The 19668-nt window shown below is 43.0% G+C and overlaps 1 protein-coding gene across 3 annotated transcripts in view; it reads right to left on the minus strand.

Moving 5' to 3' along the window:
• Positions 1-323: 323 nt before the first annotated feature.
• The window catches only part of TRMT1L (tRNA methyltransferase 1L), an 89128-nt gene continuing 69783 nt past the window's right edge, over positions 324-19668 (minus strand). For all 3 annotated transcript variants that reach the window (XM_073572289.1, XM_073572290.1, XM_073572288.1), the window contains exons 14-18: positions 6697-6775; positions 6278-6438; positions 4884-4940; positions 3290-3413; positions 324-897 (exon numbers count right to left, since the gene is read on the minus strand). In XM_073572289.1, coding sequence (XP_073428390.1) covers positions 600-897; positions 3290-3413; positions 4884-4940; positions 6278-6438; positions 6697-6775 — 719 coding nt within the window. In that variant the 3' untranslated portion in view covers positions 324-599. The remainder of the gene's footprint in view (positions 898-3289; positions 3414-4883; positions 4941-6277; positions 6439-6696; positions 6776-19668) is intronic.

Consider the following 19668-nt stretch of genomic DNA (forward strand, 5'->3'; position numbering starts at 1 on the left):
AGCCAAACGCAACCTGTTGCAATTTGGTTGCGCTCGGTGCACCGTCACAAGGACGCATGCGCCGCCAAACGCATACTGCGCACGGCCTGCGTCCCCAGTGATAAAGATAGGGGACGCAGGACGCATGCAGCGTCATGCGCCCGTAGGTGGAGCTACCGGAGGCGCGACAGGGGGCGGTGCTTAGCGGTGGCCGTGCGCAGGCCGTCGCTGCGCCCTGAAACGCTAATGTGAAACCACCCTTACAGAGCAGTCTAAAGACTCACCCAAACACATAACTTAGCATATTGATTTTCTTAATTGCCAATATTTAAAAAAAAAAGAAAAAAACATAGGGCGAATTTATTAAAATAAAACAAATAAGTCATATTCAGGGAAAAGGTTTAAAGACTAAATGAACAACAAAAACAGGCACTTCTGACCTCAAGTCAGGTCCTGTCTAAGGGCAAAATGTCTTCTAAGAAACAGAATAATAAAATGGTCAAAAACATTTAAGAAAGTAACATACATTTTTTTCATGAGAACAGTTTGTTCTTTTTCTAAAACAATAGTGGATTTATGTTCTGTTCAATAATTCACAGTTAACAAGACTATTTCTGATTTTAAGCCTCCACCTGCGGAGGCGCATCTTCCTCTTGCGGAGGCACAACTTCCTCTTGCGAAGGCGCACCTTCCTCCTGCGAAGGCGCACCCTCCTCTAGCGGAGGCGCACCTTCACTCTGGCTTTCTAGCTCCTCCTTGAAGCTGCTGATCTGTGATGTATTTGAGAGACTGCTGTTGTTTTTAAGGATTGCCTTCAGTGTGGCCAGAGATGCATTTGTTCTTATTCCTGTAGGGTCAAAATGGGTCCGGGACACTAGGAACCCAGCTTCTGAGAAGTACTGGATGATTTTGTTTAATCTGCAATAAGAAAATGTACATCGGTAAGCTGAAACTAGACATAACTGTATCTTAGGGGGGTAGATTATATATGGTGTCAGATACCAAGGAATAACATTTGGTGCTGGTGACGTCAGAGTCCGTCAAGCAACAGACAAGATGATCAAGGATACAAAATATGTAGGATAAAGCTTGTGTAAGCTGCCTAGAGCAAATGGGTGCTTTCACGCAGTTTAAGCATTTGTTTGTTGGTCCAGTCAGTGCGTATGTCCAAACCCCCTGTAAAACGGGATTCAGGCATGTGTGCCGACTTGGCCATTAGACGATAATAGTGCCGACAGAGTTAACCTGTGAGTCTATTGTGAATCATTTTCGGGCCTGTACGCCTACTAGAGACGAACACCCAGACGCAATACGGCTGAATGTTCACCTCCAGTAGTCGTATACGCCTGGAAATGACGCATGTCGGAGCACATGTTCATTCTGTTGGCACCATTATAATCTATGGCCCCAACAATGCATAAGCTCAAATCCCATTTTGCAGAAAATTTGCATGTAAACCCTGATAGGACCAATGAATGGGTGCCAAATCACAGTGTGAAAACACCCATAAACTACAAGTGGGCACCATATACTATCTATGAGCAGTGTACAGTGGGGAAAAAAAGTATTTAGTCAGTCAGCAATAGTGCAAGTTCCACCACTTAAAAAGATGAGAGGCGTCTGTAATTTACATCATAGGTAGACCTCAACTATGGGAGACAAACTGAGAAAAAAAAATCCAGAAAATCACATTGTCTGTTTTTTTTTTCATTTTATTTGCATATTATGGTGGAAAATAAGTATTTGGTCAGAAACAAGCAATCAAGATTTCTGGCTCTCACAGACCTGTAACTTCTTCTTTAAGAGTCTCCTCTTTCCTCCACTCATTACCTGTAGTAATGGCACCTGTTTAAACTTGTTATCAGTATAAAAAGACACCTGTGCACACCCTCAAACAGTCTGACTCCAAACTCCACTATGGTGAAGACCAAAGAGCTGTCAAAGGACACCAGAAACAAAATTGTAGCCCTGCACCAGGCTGGGAAGACTGAATCTGCAATAGCCAACCAGCTTGGAGTGAAGAAATCAACTGTGGGAGCAATAATTAGAAAATGGAAGACATACAAGACCACTGATAATCTCCCTCGATCTGGTGCTCCACGCAAAATCCCACCCTGTGGGGTCAGAATGATCACAAGAACGGTGAGCAAAAATCCCAGAACCACGCGGGGGGACCTAGTGAATGAACTGCAGAGAGCTGGGACCAATGTAACAAGGCCTACCATAAGTAACACACTACGCCACCATGGACTCAGATCCTGCAGTGCCAGACGTGTCCCATTGCTTAAGCCTGTACATGTCCGGGCCCGTCTGAAGTTTGCTAGAGAGCATTTGGATGATCCAGAGGAGTTTTGGGAGAATGTCCTATGGTCTGATGAAACCAAACTGGAACTGTTTGGTAGAAACACAACTTGTCGTGTTTGGAGGAAAAATAATACTGAGTTGCATCCATCAAACACCATACCTACTGTAAAGCATGGTGGTGGAAACATCATGCTTTGGGGCTGTTTCTCTGCAAAGGGGCCAGGACGACTGATCCGGGTACATGAAAGAATGAATGGGGCCATGTATCGTGAGATTTTGAGTGCAAACCTCCTTCCATCAGCAAGGGCATTGAAGATGAAACGTGGCTGGGTCTTTCAACATGACAATGATCCAAAGCACACCGCCAGGGCAATGAAGGAGTGGCTTAGTAAGAAGCATTTCAAGGTCCTGGAGTGGCCTAGCCAGTCTCCAGATCTCAACCCTATAGAAAACCTTTGGAGGGAGTTGAAAGTCCGTGTTGCCAAGCGAAAAGCCAAAAACATCACTGCTCTAGAGGAGATCTGCATGGAGGAATGGGCCAACCTACTAACAACAGTGTGTGGCAACCTTGTGAAGACTTACAGAAAACGTTTGACCTCTGTCATTGCCAACAAAGGATATATCACAAAGTATTGAGATGAAATTTTGTTTCTGACCAAATACTTATTTTCCACCATAATATGCAAATAAAATGAAAAAAAAAACAGACAATGTGATTTTCTGGATTTTTTTTTCTCAGTTTGTCTCCCATAGTTGAGGTCTACCTATGATGTAAATTACAGACGCCTCTCATCTTTTTAAGTGGTGGAACTTGCACTATTGCTGACTGACTAAATACTTTTTTTCCCCACTGTATGTGCAAAACATACACTGTGTAGAGGACTGTGAGTAGTCACAGACTGTTTCCAGACAGCACACGCTCTGGATTAGAAGATCCACTGAGATTTTTACATCCCTTTGACTTCCATATTGCGATATGTGGCATGAACCCAACAGAAGGACTTACTTCGGTATGTTCAGGCCTCCAATAGCATGTCTGTGAATGCTGTAATAAAATGGAGGGTGCTCAACGCGGACTTCACTCTTCTGTCGTTTCGGGGGCAGTGGGTTGTCTTTATATTTTCTTTTCCCTGAAGAGGAATACATTAAAGGCAACAAAGTACACCAGCTATGAGATTGAAGAGTATGGCTGCACGTAGTGGCCAAAAATGGCAAAAGTGATTTAGCCGCCCTCTGTGCTTACCCCAAAGCCACTGACAGTCTTGAGACGATGGCAACTGTCAAGGTGTGGAATAAATTAGGCAGCAAGTGAAAAGTCAGTTCATAAGAGTTAATGTGTTGGAAACAGGAAGCATTGGCAATTGTAAGCATCTCAGTGACAGACAAAAGCCAATTGATGGGTAAATGACTGGGTCAGGGTATCTCCAAATCAGGAGTTGCCACAAATTAAATGGGTGAAATGGCAAAGTGCTTGTATAAACTAAACAAAAAAAAACAAACGACTGGCAATCAGGCAAGTTGAACAGCTGCCGGCCAATTCAGTAGATGGCCAGTAGTGATGAGAGAGTATGCTCGTTGCTCGGGTTTTCCCGAGCATGCTCTGGTGATCTCCGAGTATTTGGAAGTGCTCGGAGATTTAGTTTCTGTTGCTGCAGCTGCATGATTTACAGCTACAGCGACAGAAACTAAATCTCCGAGCACGCCAAAATACTTGGAGATCACCAGAGCATGCTCGGGAAAACCCGAGCAACGAGCATACTCTCTCATCACTACTGGCCAGTTTCCTGAGCAAGAAGCACAATTTGCTATACAGTAGAGCTGACCAGATCGCTGGATGAAGCCCCTGCACTGCTCTCACGCTGCAGAGGAAAAGCTGTCAGTGCTAGCAGCATCATACAGCACAGGTCAGACCAGCGGCTCAGCCATGTTGCCGGCCGTAAATGTCAATCTTCAAGAGCGCAAAGTCTCCATGTCTCTAGGAGAGCCGAGTGGATTCTGTACAGGATCCGGATACAACCACTTTAATGATAAGACACAATCACAAATCCATTCCTCAATGGGTCAGAGCTGTTTGGTGGCATGAAGGGGACCTGCACAATATTAGGCACAAAGATTTAATGTGGTGACTGATGGGTATCTATATGGGTATGTTACTAGCTGCTTACTGAACTCAGTTTTAAAATTTGATCCAAACTACTCTGACCATAAAACTAGAATACAGCTATATTTCTACAGAATTCGAAGTGTTCTACACTTTGTTATACAGAGCTCTCACTCTGGAAGCAAGACACGCATTGCTTTTAGTGGCCTCCTTACAATGCTATACTGCAGGGATCAGCAACTTGCAGAGCTCAAACAGTTGTGAAACTACAAATTCCACGTTATGTTGGGAGTTGTAGTTCCATGACAAATAGAGTGCCAAAGGTTCCTGATTCCTTATATACTGCAAGGGATATGATCTGTAGATATATAAGACACGAGTCGCCCTCCCATGGACAACTGCTCTGACCAATCCAGTATAGGACAACAACTCAAAACATCCAAACCAGATAAATTCCTTTACATATAGAAAAGACAGACAAATATTGCAAGTTACATACCTGAATTTTTTGCAATATCTCCTTCTGTTATTTTAATATAGACGCCACCTTCTTCAGCTACAGACAAAGCGATACAGGTCTTTAGATATCGTCATACTCATGGCACAATGGGGCTGCTTTACTCAAGTATGTTGTCCTCTACCCTGACTGCTACTGATTGTCCCACAAATGCCCCCAAAGATCCCCATACAAGACAGGACATTGTTCAGGGAGTAGAAGTAAAAACAAAAGCACCAAAACACCTGCCCACAGTCACCACAAGCCATGCCCACCCAGCAGTTTCCAAACCCAAGAACTGAGGGAAAATCTGACCATAACCACAGGAAGCAGGAGATTCTCAGCCAGAGATAATGTAAATCAGGTGAACAGCTCAGGTTACAGAAGGACTAGGAAAAACAAGGTATTTAGAGAAGTGCTCGTCTATGGCAGTTAGTTTACATGCAAGACATGTAAAGTAATGGCCAGCCCCATTAATCTGACCAAAAGGCTGATTGTTGTAGAGGAAAATGGGCTGCTATAACCATTCACCATGTAAAGGCTGACCCAAGTAAAGTTACATTTAGACCAGTACAAGTTTCTGTCCATAGGAGCATTGTACTGTACGAGTAGTCAACTGGCGCTCATTTCAAAGCCTGTTCACATGGGCCGATACCAACTGTACCGGCAGCAAATCTTGTGTACAATCTTGGAAATGTGTTGCATACATTATTGATTTTATGGCAGCATAATCAACCCAATCAGCCGCCGACCAAATGGATCAATGATGGGAAACCAGAATTCTTGTGGACACTTGTTCAGCATTTGATCGGCCTGTGTGAATGGCCCTTAAACTAGAGGAAAAAGTGAGGGTTGTTAGCAGATCTCTGCTCTGACCTATATGGGAAGGGGGCCTTAATGAGGACCCATCTCTTTAAGATGAGATTTATATGCCTTGATGGGGCACTGGAAATTCCTAGTGCAAAATAATCTTAAAGGGTATTCCTATGTCACCCATTCATAGTAAATATTAAAATAGCTGTGTGTATGCGGGAGCGGGCTGTGCTACATCACTTCTTTAGCACACATAGGGGAGTGATCTTGGCTACACTTTTTCCAGAACTCTTAATTTCGGCTCCATAGTCCTCACCATCTGCCACTGCCATGTCATGAATGGCTGCGATGGGAATACCTTGTGGATACAAGTCTGACATGAAAATACACCACAACAAAAGGTTTCCCGACTGGGCAGCATTTGTGGCCTATGGCTATTCTGGTCATTGACTTTAAATGAAGAGGTGGCAGATGAGACCCCCAGTTACATATACACCCATATGATTTCTAAAGATAAGACCTGGCAAAAACAAACATATGTAAAGCTTACAGTTTAGCCAAAAGCAAAAACACAAATGTCTTACTCTGAGTGCCTTGATTTGGATTTACAGGGAACTGTTTAAGAGTTGTGCATTCAGATTCACAAATCAGTGTCTTCAGTATGGTATGTATGTCCAAAAAGCCTCGTGTCGTAGCCTCAAACAGCATTCTTTTCAAGAAGCCAGCATTAAATAAGGAACCGGACCTGGAAACAGAATCATACAGGGCTAAGCAAAGGCCACCAACCTCTGGGAAGGACTCTGCAAATAACTTGCAGAGTTTCAGAAGACTTATAGATTGCATACATTTTGTGGGGGAAGAGGATGCAAGAACACACGGGCGAATCAGGATTTTGTAATGTTCAATTTTAGTTAAAAAGGGATATTAAAACCAATGGCTATGAAGGAGGACATTGCCTTTAATTCTCCCAGACTGTGCAGTTATATCAAATCAGGGTACTCACCACACCGGACCAATCAAGACTGCGGATCTTCCTGGCATACTTATGTGGCAATCACAGGGCAGTTGTTTGTACGGATTTTCTGGAGGGCAAACAATCATAAATATCAGTTGTACATTTCGTCATTCAGATTCTTAGTTTATTTTATCCAGAACTTCTAATGCCATTTACAGCACTGTATTCATCTGCCAATGGGTAATGAATGACTGGGCACAACGCCACATGATCTTACAATCCATATAAAGATTAATTTGCAGAGATATGGAACATGGTTATATACAGTCATAACCGAAAGTGTTGGCACTCGTGAAACTGTCCCAGAAAAAGTATTTCTCCAACAAAATTATTACAATTACATGTTTTGTTATACACAAATTTTCTCCTGTGTGTTTTGGAACAACACAAAAAAAAAAAAAAAAAAAAAATGGACAATGTTGGCATCCTCAGCTTAATATTTGGTTGCACACCCTTTGGAATAAATGACTGCAATCAATCGCTTCCTATAAACATCAACAAGCTTTTTACACCTCTCAAAAGGAATTCTGCACCACTCTTCTTTTGCAAACTGCTCCAGGTCTCTCATATTTGAAGGGCGCCTTCTCTCAACAGCAATTTTAAGATCTTTCCACAGGTGTTCAATGGGATTTAGATCCAGACTCCTTGCTGGCCACTTCAGAATTCTCCAACGCTTAGTTGCAATTCATTTCTGGGTGCTTGTTGAAGTACATTTGAGTTCATTGTCCTGCTGGAATACCCAAGACCTAGGATGCAAAAACCTAACTTTCTGACACTGGGCACTACACTGCAACCCAAAATGATTTGGTAGTCTTCAGATTGCATGATGCCTTACACACAGTCCAGGAACTCAGTGCCATCTTTAAACCTCCACCATATTTGACTGTAGGTATTGTGTTCTTTGTATGCCTCATTCCGTTTTGGTAAACCGAAATATTACCAAAAAGCTCTCTCTGTCTCATATGTCCACAATACGCTTTCCCAGTATTTTGGCAAACTGCATTCCTGCTTTTTTAATGTGACTGTTTCAGCTGTGGGTCTCCTGCAATAGCGTTTCATTTCATTCAAATGTCGATGGATACAGTACGTTCCGAAAGTCATGATGCTCTCTGTGCTTCAAATGGAACCCTGAGACTATCACAGAGCAGGTGCATTTATACGGAGACTTGATTACACACAGGTGGATTATATTTATCATCATTAGTCATTTAGGACAACATTGGATCATTCAGAGATCCACAATGAACTTCTGGAGTGAGTTTGCTGCACTGAAATTAAAGTGACAGAATAATATTGCACGCCCCCTTTCCAGTTTTTGAATTTCCCCAAAAATGAAAAATAACCAATAAATATCGTTCAACTTCACAATTGTGTTCCACTTGTTGATTCTTCACCAAAAATTTACATTTGGTATCTTTATGTTTGAAGCATGATATGTGGGAAAAGGTTGAAAAGTTCCAGGCAACCGAAAACTTTCGCAAGGCACTGTAGTTCATGCTGGCACTGATGCATCCTGAGACTGCAGGACAGCTTGAAATTCTATGGAACTTGATTGAGCCTGTTTATCTACCATCTGGTCTATCCTACGTTGCTTTCTTTTTTCAATTTTTCTCTGCCATCCATGTCCATGCAGATTAGCTCCAGTTCCATGGGTTGTAAACTTCTTGAATATGTTGTGCACTGTGGGCAAAGGAACATCAAGATCTCTGGAGATGGAATTGATACCTAAAATTGTTGATAAATATCAACAATCTCAAGGTTACAAGTCCTCAGACAGTTCTCTTCTCCTCTTTCTGTTCTTCATGCTTAGTGTGGCACACACAGAGACCTAATGCAAAGGTTGAGTCAACTTCTCCCCTTTTTATCTGGTTTCAGGTGTGATTTTCAGATTGCCTACAACTGTTACTTGCCACGGGCGAGATGGAACGAACATCGCATGCTTCAAACAAAGTTGCTTACCCACATTTTTGGAAAGTTGTTAATATTGTGAGGCCCATTTTTGGGGTTTAGTGTGAAATCATAATATAACCAGAATCAACAACAAACAAGGACGAACCATGTGTGCCCCAAAGAAGGTTCCTTGAAAGATTTTATGGTAGGTATCCAAAATCTTAATTTCCCTATCACTTCATTGGGGGACACAGGAAACCATAGGATGTCCAAAAGCAGTCTCAAGGGTGGGTAAAAAAGTAGTACCCTCAAGTCTGCACTCATGCACGGCTGCTGTGACAAGGCGGGATTGGTTTTGCTTTTTTTTTTTTTTAGCAAAAAACATGTTAACTAAATACCGTACATTATTTTCACGCACTATGCTATTTATTTACTGCAGGGTATTTAATCATTATGTTTCTGTCTTTGTTTTTTTCTGTTTAGTGGCTAGTGTCAACGTGCGCTTACACGCTGCATGCACAACAAGTTATATCCCTGTTCAGAACTTTGTTTGTTTGCATCATGCATATATAAAGAGGACACCTGCGTTTCTTATGAGCTGGGCATTATTCATGTGGTCTCCCTCGGCTTTGTGTCCACTAGTTGGGCTCAGTCCATCTCAGCCCTTATCTACATGCATGTCATTTGACAAACGTTAAGGTTTCTAATATAAGAGTCAGGATTGTCCCAATTAAATTTTTTTTAAGTCAAAAAACACGTTAACCAAATACCATACATTATTTTCATGCATTATGCAATTTATTTACTGCAGGGCATTCAATCATTGTGTTTCTGTCTTTGGTTTAAATCTGTAAAACTGATGCCTGATGGTGGAGGGCTCAAGAGGCCTCCACTGCATCAGTGGAGTGCGTGGTGACACTCCGTGAACACGTTCTTTCAGTCTAAGTTCGTTCGTTTAGGCTTCAGAATGGCAGAACGAACCCAGCGGGCAATGGGTCTTGATCTGCAGGCGAGATACTAAATTCTTTTGAAAGAGTATGGAAAGTGCACACATCTGCTCGTTGAGAGAACAGAGAGGCCAGATTTCAGGCCCGATGGTAAAAAGGACAAAATGAATGGCAGATCGGGGGAAATCCAGTTAGTTTCACACCAGCACAAAAAGGTTTTCCACGTATGATGATAAATGGGAGAGGAAGAAGACTTCCTAGCCCTAATCATGGTCTAAACCTGAATGGAGAAGCTGTCGGATTTCAGAACCGCAGCCTCAACAGCCATGCTGCTAAATTGAGTGACTGAGATCTCTGGTGGAAGACAGGAACCTGCGAGAGAAGTTATGGAAGATCTGGGAGTTTCCACAATGAGGTTGATTACTTCTGCGTACTAAGGTCTTCTAGGCCAGTCCAGAGCAATGAGAATGAAGAGCACTCCCTCAGTCGTGATATTCTTGACCACCCTGGGGATCAGTGTTAAAAAAAAGGGAACATGTATAAGAGGGAGAACCCGGGACCAAGGAATTACCAGGGCTTCGGAGCCGATTGCTAGCAAGTCACAGGACCATGGAGGCGAACTTAAGAACCTTATGGTTCAGTTTGGACGCTATCAGGTCGACATTGGGAATCCCTCATCTGACACAAATCTCACGGAAGGGGGAAAATCGGCAGCACAGGTGTACACTCCAGGAATGTGTTCTGCTGAGATTACCGTACATTATTCTTGCCCCATAGCAGAATCCACGCCACTTCGGACCATACTAATCAACTTTGGGTTCTTCCTTGGTGGTTTATGTATGCCACTGTGATGGCATTGTCTGTTTGGACCCGAAATGAGTGGTTGAGGAGGACATTCTGTCAGTAAAAAAAAAAAGGAGTAAGAAGGATCGCCCTTAGCGCCAGAATGTTGATGGAAATAAACGATTCCTGGGTGGTCCATCATCCATGGACTGTGAAAATTTTGAAAAACTGCTCCCCAACCGGAGTAGACTGGCATCCGTTGTCACGATCTTCCAACATGGTGACAGGAACGATCTTCCACGATGGAGTAGGGGAGGTCTTGTTCACCATTCTAGGGACTTCTTTATCAAGTAGGGAAGGGTGATCAGTCGATGCAGGGAGTGAGTCGACCTGTTCCCATCTTGATAGAAGAAAAAGTTGAAGAGAACTTGTATGAAACTGTTCAAAAGAAACGGCTTTTGTTGATGCAACCATCCTGCCTAGGACGCTCATACAAAAGCAGAGAGACCGAGAAGATGTGCCTCTAAGTGAGCGAATCCCGCGTGATAGAGCCAGGTGCTTCTCTGCTGGTAGAAAAACACTTGATCGCACGGTGTCAAACAGCATTCTCAGAAAAGCAATACATAGGACCGGGATCAAGGACAACTTTGGGATGATGATAATCCAGCCTAGATGGGAAAAGATGTCCAGAGTAATCTGTAGACTCTCTTGACATGCTGAGGATTACACAGCGAACCGAAGAAATCTCTGGTGAGGGGGAAAAAGTGGGTATGTGTAGGTAGGCATCTTCAATGTCCACCAAGCATAGGAATTAAAATCGCGTTCCATGGCTGCTGTCACTGACCGAAGGAACTCCACCCTGAAGTGGCGTATCCGAACAGGTCTGTTCAATAGCATGAGATCCATAATTGGACAAATGGAGCCATCCTTCTTTGGAACCACAAACAGGTTTGAATAAAAACCCGTAAAGAGTTCTAAAGGGGGAACAGAGACCATGACCCCTGTCTCGGATAGTGAGCGGATAGCCTTGAAAAATCCAGGACTGTGGGACAGATTCTTTGGTGGACGAAACTTGCAAAAACAAAAATGAGGTAGAGTAGAAAATTCTATTTTGTAACTGTGGGAGACGACGCTTCGAAAATGAAGGAGATGTCCGCCCACCCTGAGAGTGGCCTGTCATGCCGAGGGAAGTCTGTTGGATCCGGGTCTGGAAGTCTGGCATTGCTTAGTTCGTGGGTGCCAGGTGGCGCCTTGTTACACCTGGCCCACGCCCTGGCGCTGCGTCCAGGCCTGCCGCTGCTCTCCGTTCTGGGCACTCACCTCGAGTCTCTCATGCTGCTGCTCAGCGTTCTGTCCTCCTTCCTGCCTCCTCCTCCTGGCGTCCTGTGAGGAGATCTGTAGCTAAGATTATTAGGGCACGCCCGCCCGCTCTCTTGCCTTCTTAAAGGGGCGGCGTGCATTATTCAAAAAATGCAATCAACCAATGGCAGCGCACTGGCTGCTATTTCTGGCCTCTCCTCCATAGGGAGAACGCCGGAGCAACGAGTATCTATCATTGCTACATCCGGTTCTCATGCTAACCTGTCTGTGCTGCATCTGCAGTCTCTGTGCATTGTCTAATGCTCTCTGTTTCCACACCATATCAGTATCCTGTGTTACCTGGTTATATCAGCAACCATCTGGGCCTAAGCCATCCCGTTCCGCCTACAGCCATCCGAGTCCAAGGACTGTGTGAAGGTCACTGGAACCGACTCCTTACCAACTATCCGGATCCAGGACCCAGCGCATTACGGACTCTGCTGTAACTTTTGATACTCCTTTTGGTCCCGCTGGGACAGCTGCCACGTGTTCAGGGTCTAACTGGAGGTAGCACCTGTGTCCTCCAGGTATTCCATTCTGGTCCTGCCTGAGGGCCTTTACTACGGGTACCCGGGGCTCACTAGTCACGCCCCCTTTGGAGTCCCCCGGACCGTGGTCCCGAGGTTCCACTTAAAAAATAAAAACGAATGTTTACACGCCTTACACGCCTGACTTGAAGGAAGGCCTCTTCCTGTCTTGACATGCTGGAGATTTGTCTTGTCGGTTACTAGTCTGGACAGGGAACCTCCGAAAGGAAAGAAACCTCTTGAGTGACGTACTCTTATATCCCACCCCCACGTTCCGTAGTGTTGGAATTCATCTTCTTTAATTCTTCTCTGAAAGGACATGAACCCTGGAGGAGAGGCCAGTAAGGGACCTTTTGGAAGCTGTGTCCACGTGCCATGCCTTCAACCATAAGACCCTGCGGATGGTTATGATGATGCTGTGAGCCAGGGCTGCCTTCTGATGACAGCCTGATGATCTGTGTGCAGCCACTTTATGGTCTGAACCCAGGTCCTTAATGTCCATCTTCTATCTTAGGTCTGCAAAGAAGGCAGAAAGCTGCTAATGAGTGTGGGGATGGGGGTTATACAGAGCTCATGAACAAGAAGGACTACATGGCAGCAGGTTTACTAGTCCTCAAATGATAAAATCACTGTTTTATTAGCAGGAGATTATCAAAACTTAAAATATAAAACCAACAAGTAGCGCAGGTGTCAAAAGTTTTCCACTGTAGTGAATAAACAATAACCATCAAAAATTGTGACAAGGAGTAAATCTAAAACAGTCTACCACGGCATCTGGATACCAGGACCCCGAATTCTGCTGTATACTGGAGGTACCTCACGATGCAGCGGCTATCGGCCGGGGCAGCTCTCCGACACTGACATTTCAACTTTCTCTGCACATCGACATCTGCAATGGACTATATAATACTTCTACCTCTGCGGTAAGAAGTCAATCTCTCTCTTCCTTAATCCTATGTACCATTAACAAGGCGCAACTAGGAATACTGTTTAGCAAACCTAATTAATGATTTGCATGCTATTTTTGTTGGATTCATCTATATGAAAGTTTTGGGGTTTATATTACCCGTGGCCATTTTGTGCCAGACAATAAGATTTTCATTTATCCCATTTTATTCTGTTTTTCTCAGCACAAATTTAGTTTTAGATTTTATCAAGACTACAGCAAGCAGCACAGTAAGTGACATCCTTTGTACCAGGGTATCTGTCGCTACATTATGCTGCTCTCAGCTTAAGTAGCATTAAGTAGCAAAAACTGGGTGACTGATTCCCTTTAATAATAATAAATTTTATTTCTTTAGCGCTGACATATTCCGCAGCACTTTACATTTCAGAGGGGATTTGTACAGACAATAGACATTACAGCATAACAATAATCACATAGATTATAACAGATACCAAGAGGAATGAGGGCCCTGCTCGCAGTCTATGAGGAAAAAAGGGAGACACGAAAGGTGGGTGGTAACAGTTGCCCTGATTGTATGGACCAGCCATAATGTTAAGTGTGTAACAGTACAGACACAGAGGGCTAATGGATGCATAAAGCATGTGGGAACATGATGCAGGAAACCTGGTTATGGTAAAACTTTTGGCTGTGCCACACAGGGATAGTTAGGTTAATGTAACATAGTTATTAAGGTTGAAGGGAGACTTTAAGTCCATCTAGTTCAACCCATATCCTATCCTAACTTGCCCTAACATGTTGATCCAAAGGAAGGCAAAAAAAAACCCCATGTGGCAAACAGTAAGTTTGACATTGGGGAAAAAAATTCCTTCCCGACTCCACATACGGCAATCAGACTAGCTCCATGGATCAACGCAATATTAAGGAAACTAGTGTATATACCCTGTAATAGTATACTTTTCAAGAAAGGCATCCAGTCCCTTCTTAAATTTTAGTAGGGAATCACTCATTATAACATCATATGGCAGAGAGCTCCATAGTCTCACTGCTCTTACAGTAAAGAATCCACGTCTGAGTATGCTTAAACCTTCTTTCCTCCAGACGTAGAGGATGCCCCCTTGTCCCCGTCACAGGTCTAAAGGCCCCGTCACACTAAGCGACTTACCAGCGATCCCGACACCGATATCAAGGTGTCAGGATCGCTAGTAAGTCGCTATGTGATCGCTGGTGAGCTGTCACACAGACAGCTTCACCAGCGATCAGCACAGCGATGCTGAGCGTGCGGCATTGCTGGCCATCCCTGTAAAAAATGGAATCAAAATAAAAAATATAGTTATTCTCACCTTCCGACGTCCCGTTCAGCCATCCTGCCTCTCTCCACGCCCCGGTCCCAGTGATCCTTTGCGAGAATGACCCCGAGATGTCACGGTCTCGAGGGATAACAAAGTCTCGCGGTCATTCGTGCAAAGGATCACTGGGACCGGAGCGTGGAGAGAGGCAGGATGGCTGAACAGGACGTCGGAAGGGGAGAATAACTATATTTTTAATTTTTTTTATTATTTTTTACACCTGATCGCTGGTCTACCGCCTGTCACACAGCGATGCGTGCTGGCCAGCGGGAGACCAGCTACCAAAGAAATGTCCAGAGGTTTCTTCCAGCGATCAGCGATACCGGCAGGGGGGCCGCTCGCTGATCGCTGTCACACACAGCGATCTCGCTGGTGAGATCGCTGTTACGTCACAAAAGTTGTGGCTCAGCAGCGATCTCGCTACCGAGATCGCTTAGTGTGACGGGGCCTTAAGAGTAAAAAGATCATTAGAAAGGTCTTTGTACTGTCCCCGCATATATTTATACATTGTAATAAGATCACCCCTAAGCCTTCGATTCTCCAAACTAAATAACCCCAAGTGTAATAACCTGTCTTGGTATTGCAGACCCCCTAGTTCCCTAATTACCTTGGTCGCTCTTCTCTGCACCCGCTCCAGTTCAGCTATGTCTTTCTTATATGAAGTCAATATAGAATCACTGCACACGTAAATTATGCTAAAGTGAGCTTTTTATTATTTAATTGACGGTGATGAAGCGACAGCTTACGTTTCGGCCTAACAACGGCCTTTATCACAGTCGCCCTTTTGAAGTAGAGTTTTGGTAGTCACCGGTGCCTGCATCCCCCACTGCGGCACCAATGTTTTTTTGCCATACCAACAGGATCTCTGCTCCTCTAGCACCTGGACTATTGGCTATATTGGATAATCCGCATTTTTTTGAAATATTGCCTAGCAGTGATAAACTATCAACAGGTGACTACCAAAACTCTACTTCAAAGGGCGACTATGTGATAAAGGCCGTTGTTAGGCCGAAACGTCAGCTGTCGCTTCATCACCGTCAATTAAATAATAAAAAGCTCACTTTAGCATAATTTATGTGTGCAGTGATTCTATATTGACTTCACATTTATGGGACCAGAGGCTCCCTTTCACTAGCACCGTTTATTCCAGGGCTGTGGAGTCGGAGTCGTGGAGTCGGAGTTAGTTTTGGTTGGAGTCGGAGTCGGTAGAAATGTACCGACTCCAGCTTTAAAAAAAATGTATTAATATTTCATAATTGAACTTTCATATGAATTTTATAAATGTTACTCAAATATATATGTTCTATCAAACTATGAACAACAGTGATAAGCAGTTCTGCTGGAGATAGAGACATTTCTTACTTCTTGTGTGTCACTGTTCTCCACTGCCCTTATCTAATCTTATACTTGGTTAACCTCATGCTGCCCCAACCCCCCTACTTACAATGTATGAAACTGAAAGTGAAAATGTGTTGCAAATTCTTAGTAGTAAAGCTCCTCCTCTAGACTAGATCATACTAGGTGTGCGTCTTTCAAGCATCTCACAGCTGCCTGCTACTCAGAAGAGGAAGACTGTAAGAAGTATTATCCTTTCAACAAACTTTGCATCAATTAACTGTGAGTACATGAGGAATAATAACAGTATTACTGACCACTATATCAGTTGTACGACCTGGCAATAATTTTGTACAATTGTTTTTAGGAAAAACAATTGTCATTTGGATTGTGAATGCAGAATTAAAAACCTGAGAATGTCAAAGAAGCATCACATTAAATCAGCTGTATTTGAACATTTCACCATCACTCAAGATAGAAAACATTATGTCTGTCAGTGTATGACAAATGATCCAGACGAAAACAAATGCTGTGAAGCCAAGATGAGTGCATATTCAGGCAAAGATAAAAATGCTCCTACCAGAGCTTCTAATCTAAAGAGACATTTACAGCGCTTTCATCCAGAAGTACTGAAAGCAGTGGATGAGAAAGACTGCATCCAAACCAATGAACCAGTGCCCAGCTCTTCCACCCAAACAAAGGAGCAGAGAACTTTGCAGCCATCAGTTGCAAGATATTTTGTCAGTGACAAAGTTACTGTGACAATGACAGTAGATACATTTAAAAAACAGATCATAGAGCTTGTTGTAAAGGATAGTGTGCCTATTTCATTATTTTCACGACCAGCTTTTATGTGTCTGAATGGGGAAATGGCCCGCAAGCTTGGTGTTTCTCTGGAGAGAGAGAGTATTAGAAAATTAGTAATCGAAGAAGCTTTTAAACAAAAGGAAGAACTTAAAAAAACTCTCAAGGGACGCTTTCTGTTTCTTAAAATGGATGCCTGCACACGTCACAGAGTGAACTATTTTGCCATCAATGTCCGATTTGTTTGTGACAAAAATGAAATAGTTACCAAGACATTGGCAGTAAAAGACACCAAAGCTCATCACACCAGTGAGTTTCTCCAGGTCTTGGTGGAAAAGGTTCTGCAAGACTATGAACTTAAAAAAGAGCAAGTTCTTTCTGTCGTAACTGACAATGCTTCAAATATGATAAGTACTATTAATCTAATGAATGAGAGTAATGATGGTGACCAGCAGCTAGAAGAACATTCTGGGTCCACAGACACAGAAATGTTTGAAATAGAGGAACACAGTATTGTAACTGAGGAGCAAACTGAAGTTGCTTCAGATGAACAGCAACATGATAGTTTAGATGATCTTGTTGAAACTGTGTCAATATGTTCTTTCATTCATCACATGCGCTGTGTTGTGCATACGCTACAGCTGGCTATAAGAGACAGTCTGCAAGAAGGACTTGCTGCTGCACTGATTGGCAAGGTGAGAAAATTGGCTACTGTTGCCAGAACCCCTAAAGTTGACTCAATTTTGAAGAGACGTGCTGGAAAAGGGGCAATTATTGATCAAGCCACACGATGGGGCAGTACTTACTTAATGATTCAGCGCTTGGTTGAACTGAAAACCTTTCTTGTAGACATGGCTAACCCTCAACTGACGCTAAATGAAAGTCAGTGGAATCAGGTGACTGAGCTGGAAAAATTGCTAGAGCACCCATTTACAGTGACTAAAAAATTACAAGCAGAGGACTTAACTCCAGGTATTTTCTTAAAGGAGTGGAAGAACCTGATGTTTCGCCTGTCCCAAAGAGGAGGGTTAATTGCAAGTGGCATTGCTACATCAATGAAACGGAGAGAGGAGCTACTATTACAAAATAACATTCTTTTGGCAGCTGTTTATGTAGACCCAATGCATCGGATTCTTCTAGATGATCAACAGCTAAGTAAAGGAAAAGAAGCTCTGTTTGAAATAGCAGTAAGGATGAAAGGGTTGCAAAACAGTCAGGAGGAACAAGAAGAATTTGGTCGTCCTGCCACATCTTCACCCTCATCATCAACTGATGAAGAATTTAATTTCGAAAAATATTTGGATCACAAGGACCGTGCAAAGCGTTCCCGCATAGAAGAAGAGTCATCCCCATCAAGGAACACAGCCAGTACATTTCAGCAGAATTTTTCATGTGCACTAAAAGAAATTGAGAAATTTGACCGTTCATCAAAAATAACAGTGCAACAAGCGATTCCTCTGTATCCTGACATTGTCAGAGATGTTGCCCGAGTGGTTACTGCTTTGCCACCAACACAAGTTAGTGTAGAGAGGTTGTTCTCTGCTCTCAAAATAATTAGATCAGATTTGAGGGCTTCCATGAAGGAGGATCTGACAGAGGCAATACTTTTTCTGAGGACAAATTTATAATTTAAAAGTGTTTATTGCATATTTACTTACAGTTTAGAAAAGTTTATAAAAGTTATTTGCTATATTCTAATTGTATTCTAATAAATGTAGTTTTTGCTCTAAGTGGTCTGACTACTTATATGATGGTGAGAAACTGAATAAGCACGATGTTTAATATTTTACAACAGTAAATTTGTTGTTATGAATTGGCCATTTATGAAGGAGTCGGAGTCGGATAAAATCCAGGAGTCGGAGTCGGAGTCGCAACTGTGGCTTACCGACTCCACAGCCCTGGTTTATTCATTACACTAGTCGAGTGCTAGCCATCTGCCATATCTACTATGTCTTTCTTATACACCGGAGACAAGAACTGTACACAGTATTCTAAGTGTGGTCGCACTAGTGACTTATATAGGGGTAAAATTATGTTCTCCTCATGAGCATCTATGCCTCTTATAATGCATCCCATTATTTTATTTGCCTTTGCAGCAGCTGCCTGACACTGGCCACTAAATGTGAGTTTGTCGTCCACCCATACACCCAGGTCTTTTTCAGTGACAGTTTTGCCCAGTGTTTTACAATTAAGCACATAATTATACATCTTATTTGTTCTACCCAAGTGCATGACCTTACATTTATCCCCATTAAAGCTCATTTGCCATTTATCAGCCCAAGCTTCTAGTTTACATAAATCCTCCTGTAATATAAAATTGTCCTCCGCTGTACTGATTACCCTGCAGAGTTTAGTGTCATCTGCAAATATTGAAATTCTACTCTCTATGCCCCCTACAAGGTCATTAATAAATATGTTAAAAAGCGGGCCAAAAATGACCCCTGTGGTACCCCACTGCTAACCGTGATCCGGTCCGAGTGTGCTCCATTAATAACCACCCTTTGTTTCCCATCCCTGAGCCAGCTCTTAACCCACCTACACATATTTTCCCCTATCCCCAATGTTCTCATTTTATGTATCAACCTTTTGTGTGGCACCGTAAAAAAAAGCTTTTGAAAAGTCCATGTACACCACGTCCACTGCATTCCCTTGGTCCAGTCCGGAACTTACCTCTTCATAAAAGCTTATCAGATTAGTCTGACAGGAATGGTCCCTTGTAAACCCATGTTGATATTGGGTCATGAGGTTATTCTTCTCCAGATACTCCAGTATAGTATTTCTTAGAAAACCCTCCAGGATTTTACCCACAGTTGAGGTTAAACTTACTGGCCTATAATTTCCGAGTTCAATTTTTGTCCCCTTTTTGAATATTGGCACCACATTTGCTATACGCCAGTCCTGTGGTACAGACCCTGTTATTATGGAATCTTTAAAGATTAAAAATAATATGGGAGAATGGTGGACAGAATTCACATCCCATAATGAAGAACACAAATCCAACCCTAGACTTTATTGGGAAACAGCGAAGGCGGTATTAAGGGGAAACATCATAGCCCACACAC

This window comes from Dendrobates tinctorius, unplaced genomic scaffold (assembly GCF_039654945.1).
Source record: "Dendrobates tinctorius isolate UK_male_01 unplaced genomic scaffold, ASM3965494v1 ptg000032l, whole genome shotgun sequence".
In the NCBI taxonomy this organism is placed as follows: Eukaryota; Metazoa; Chordata; class Amphibia; order Anura; family Dendrobatidae; genus Dendrobates; species Dendrobates tinctorius.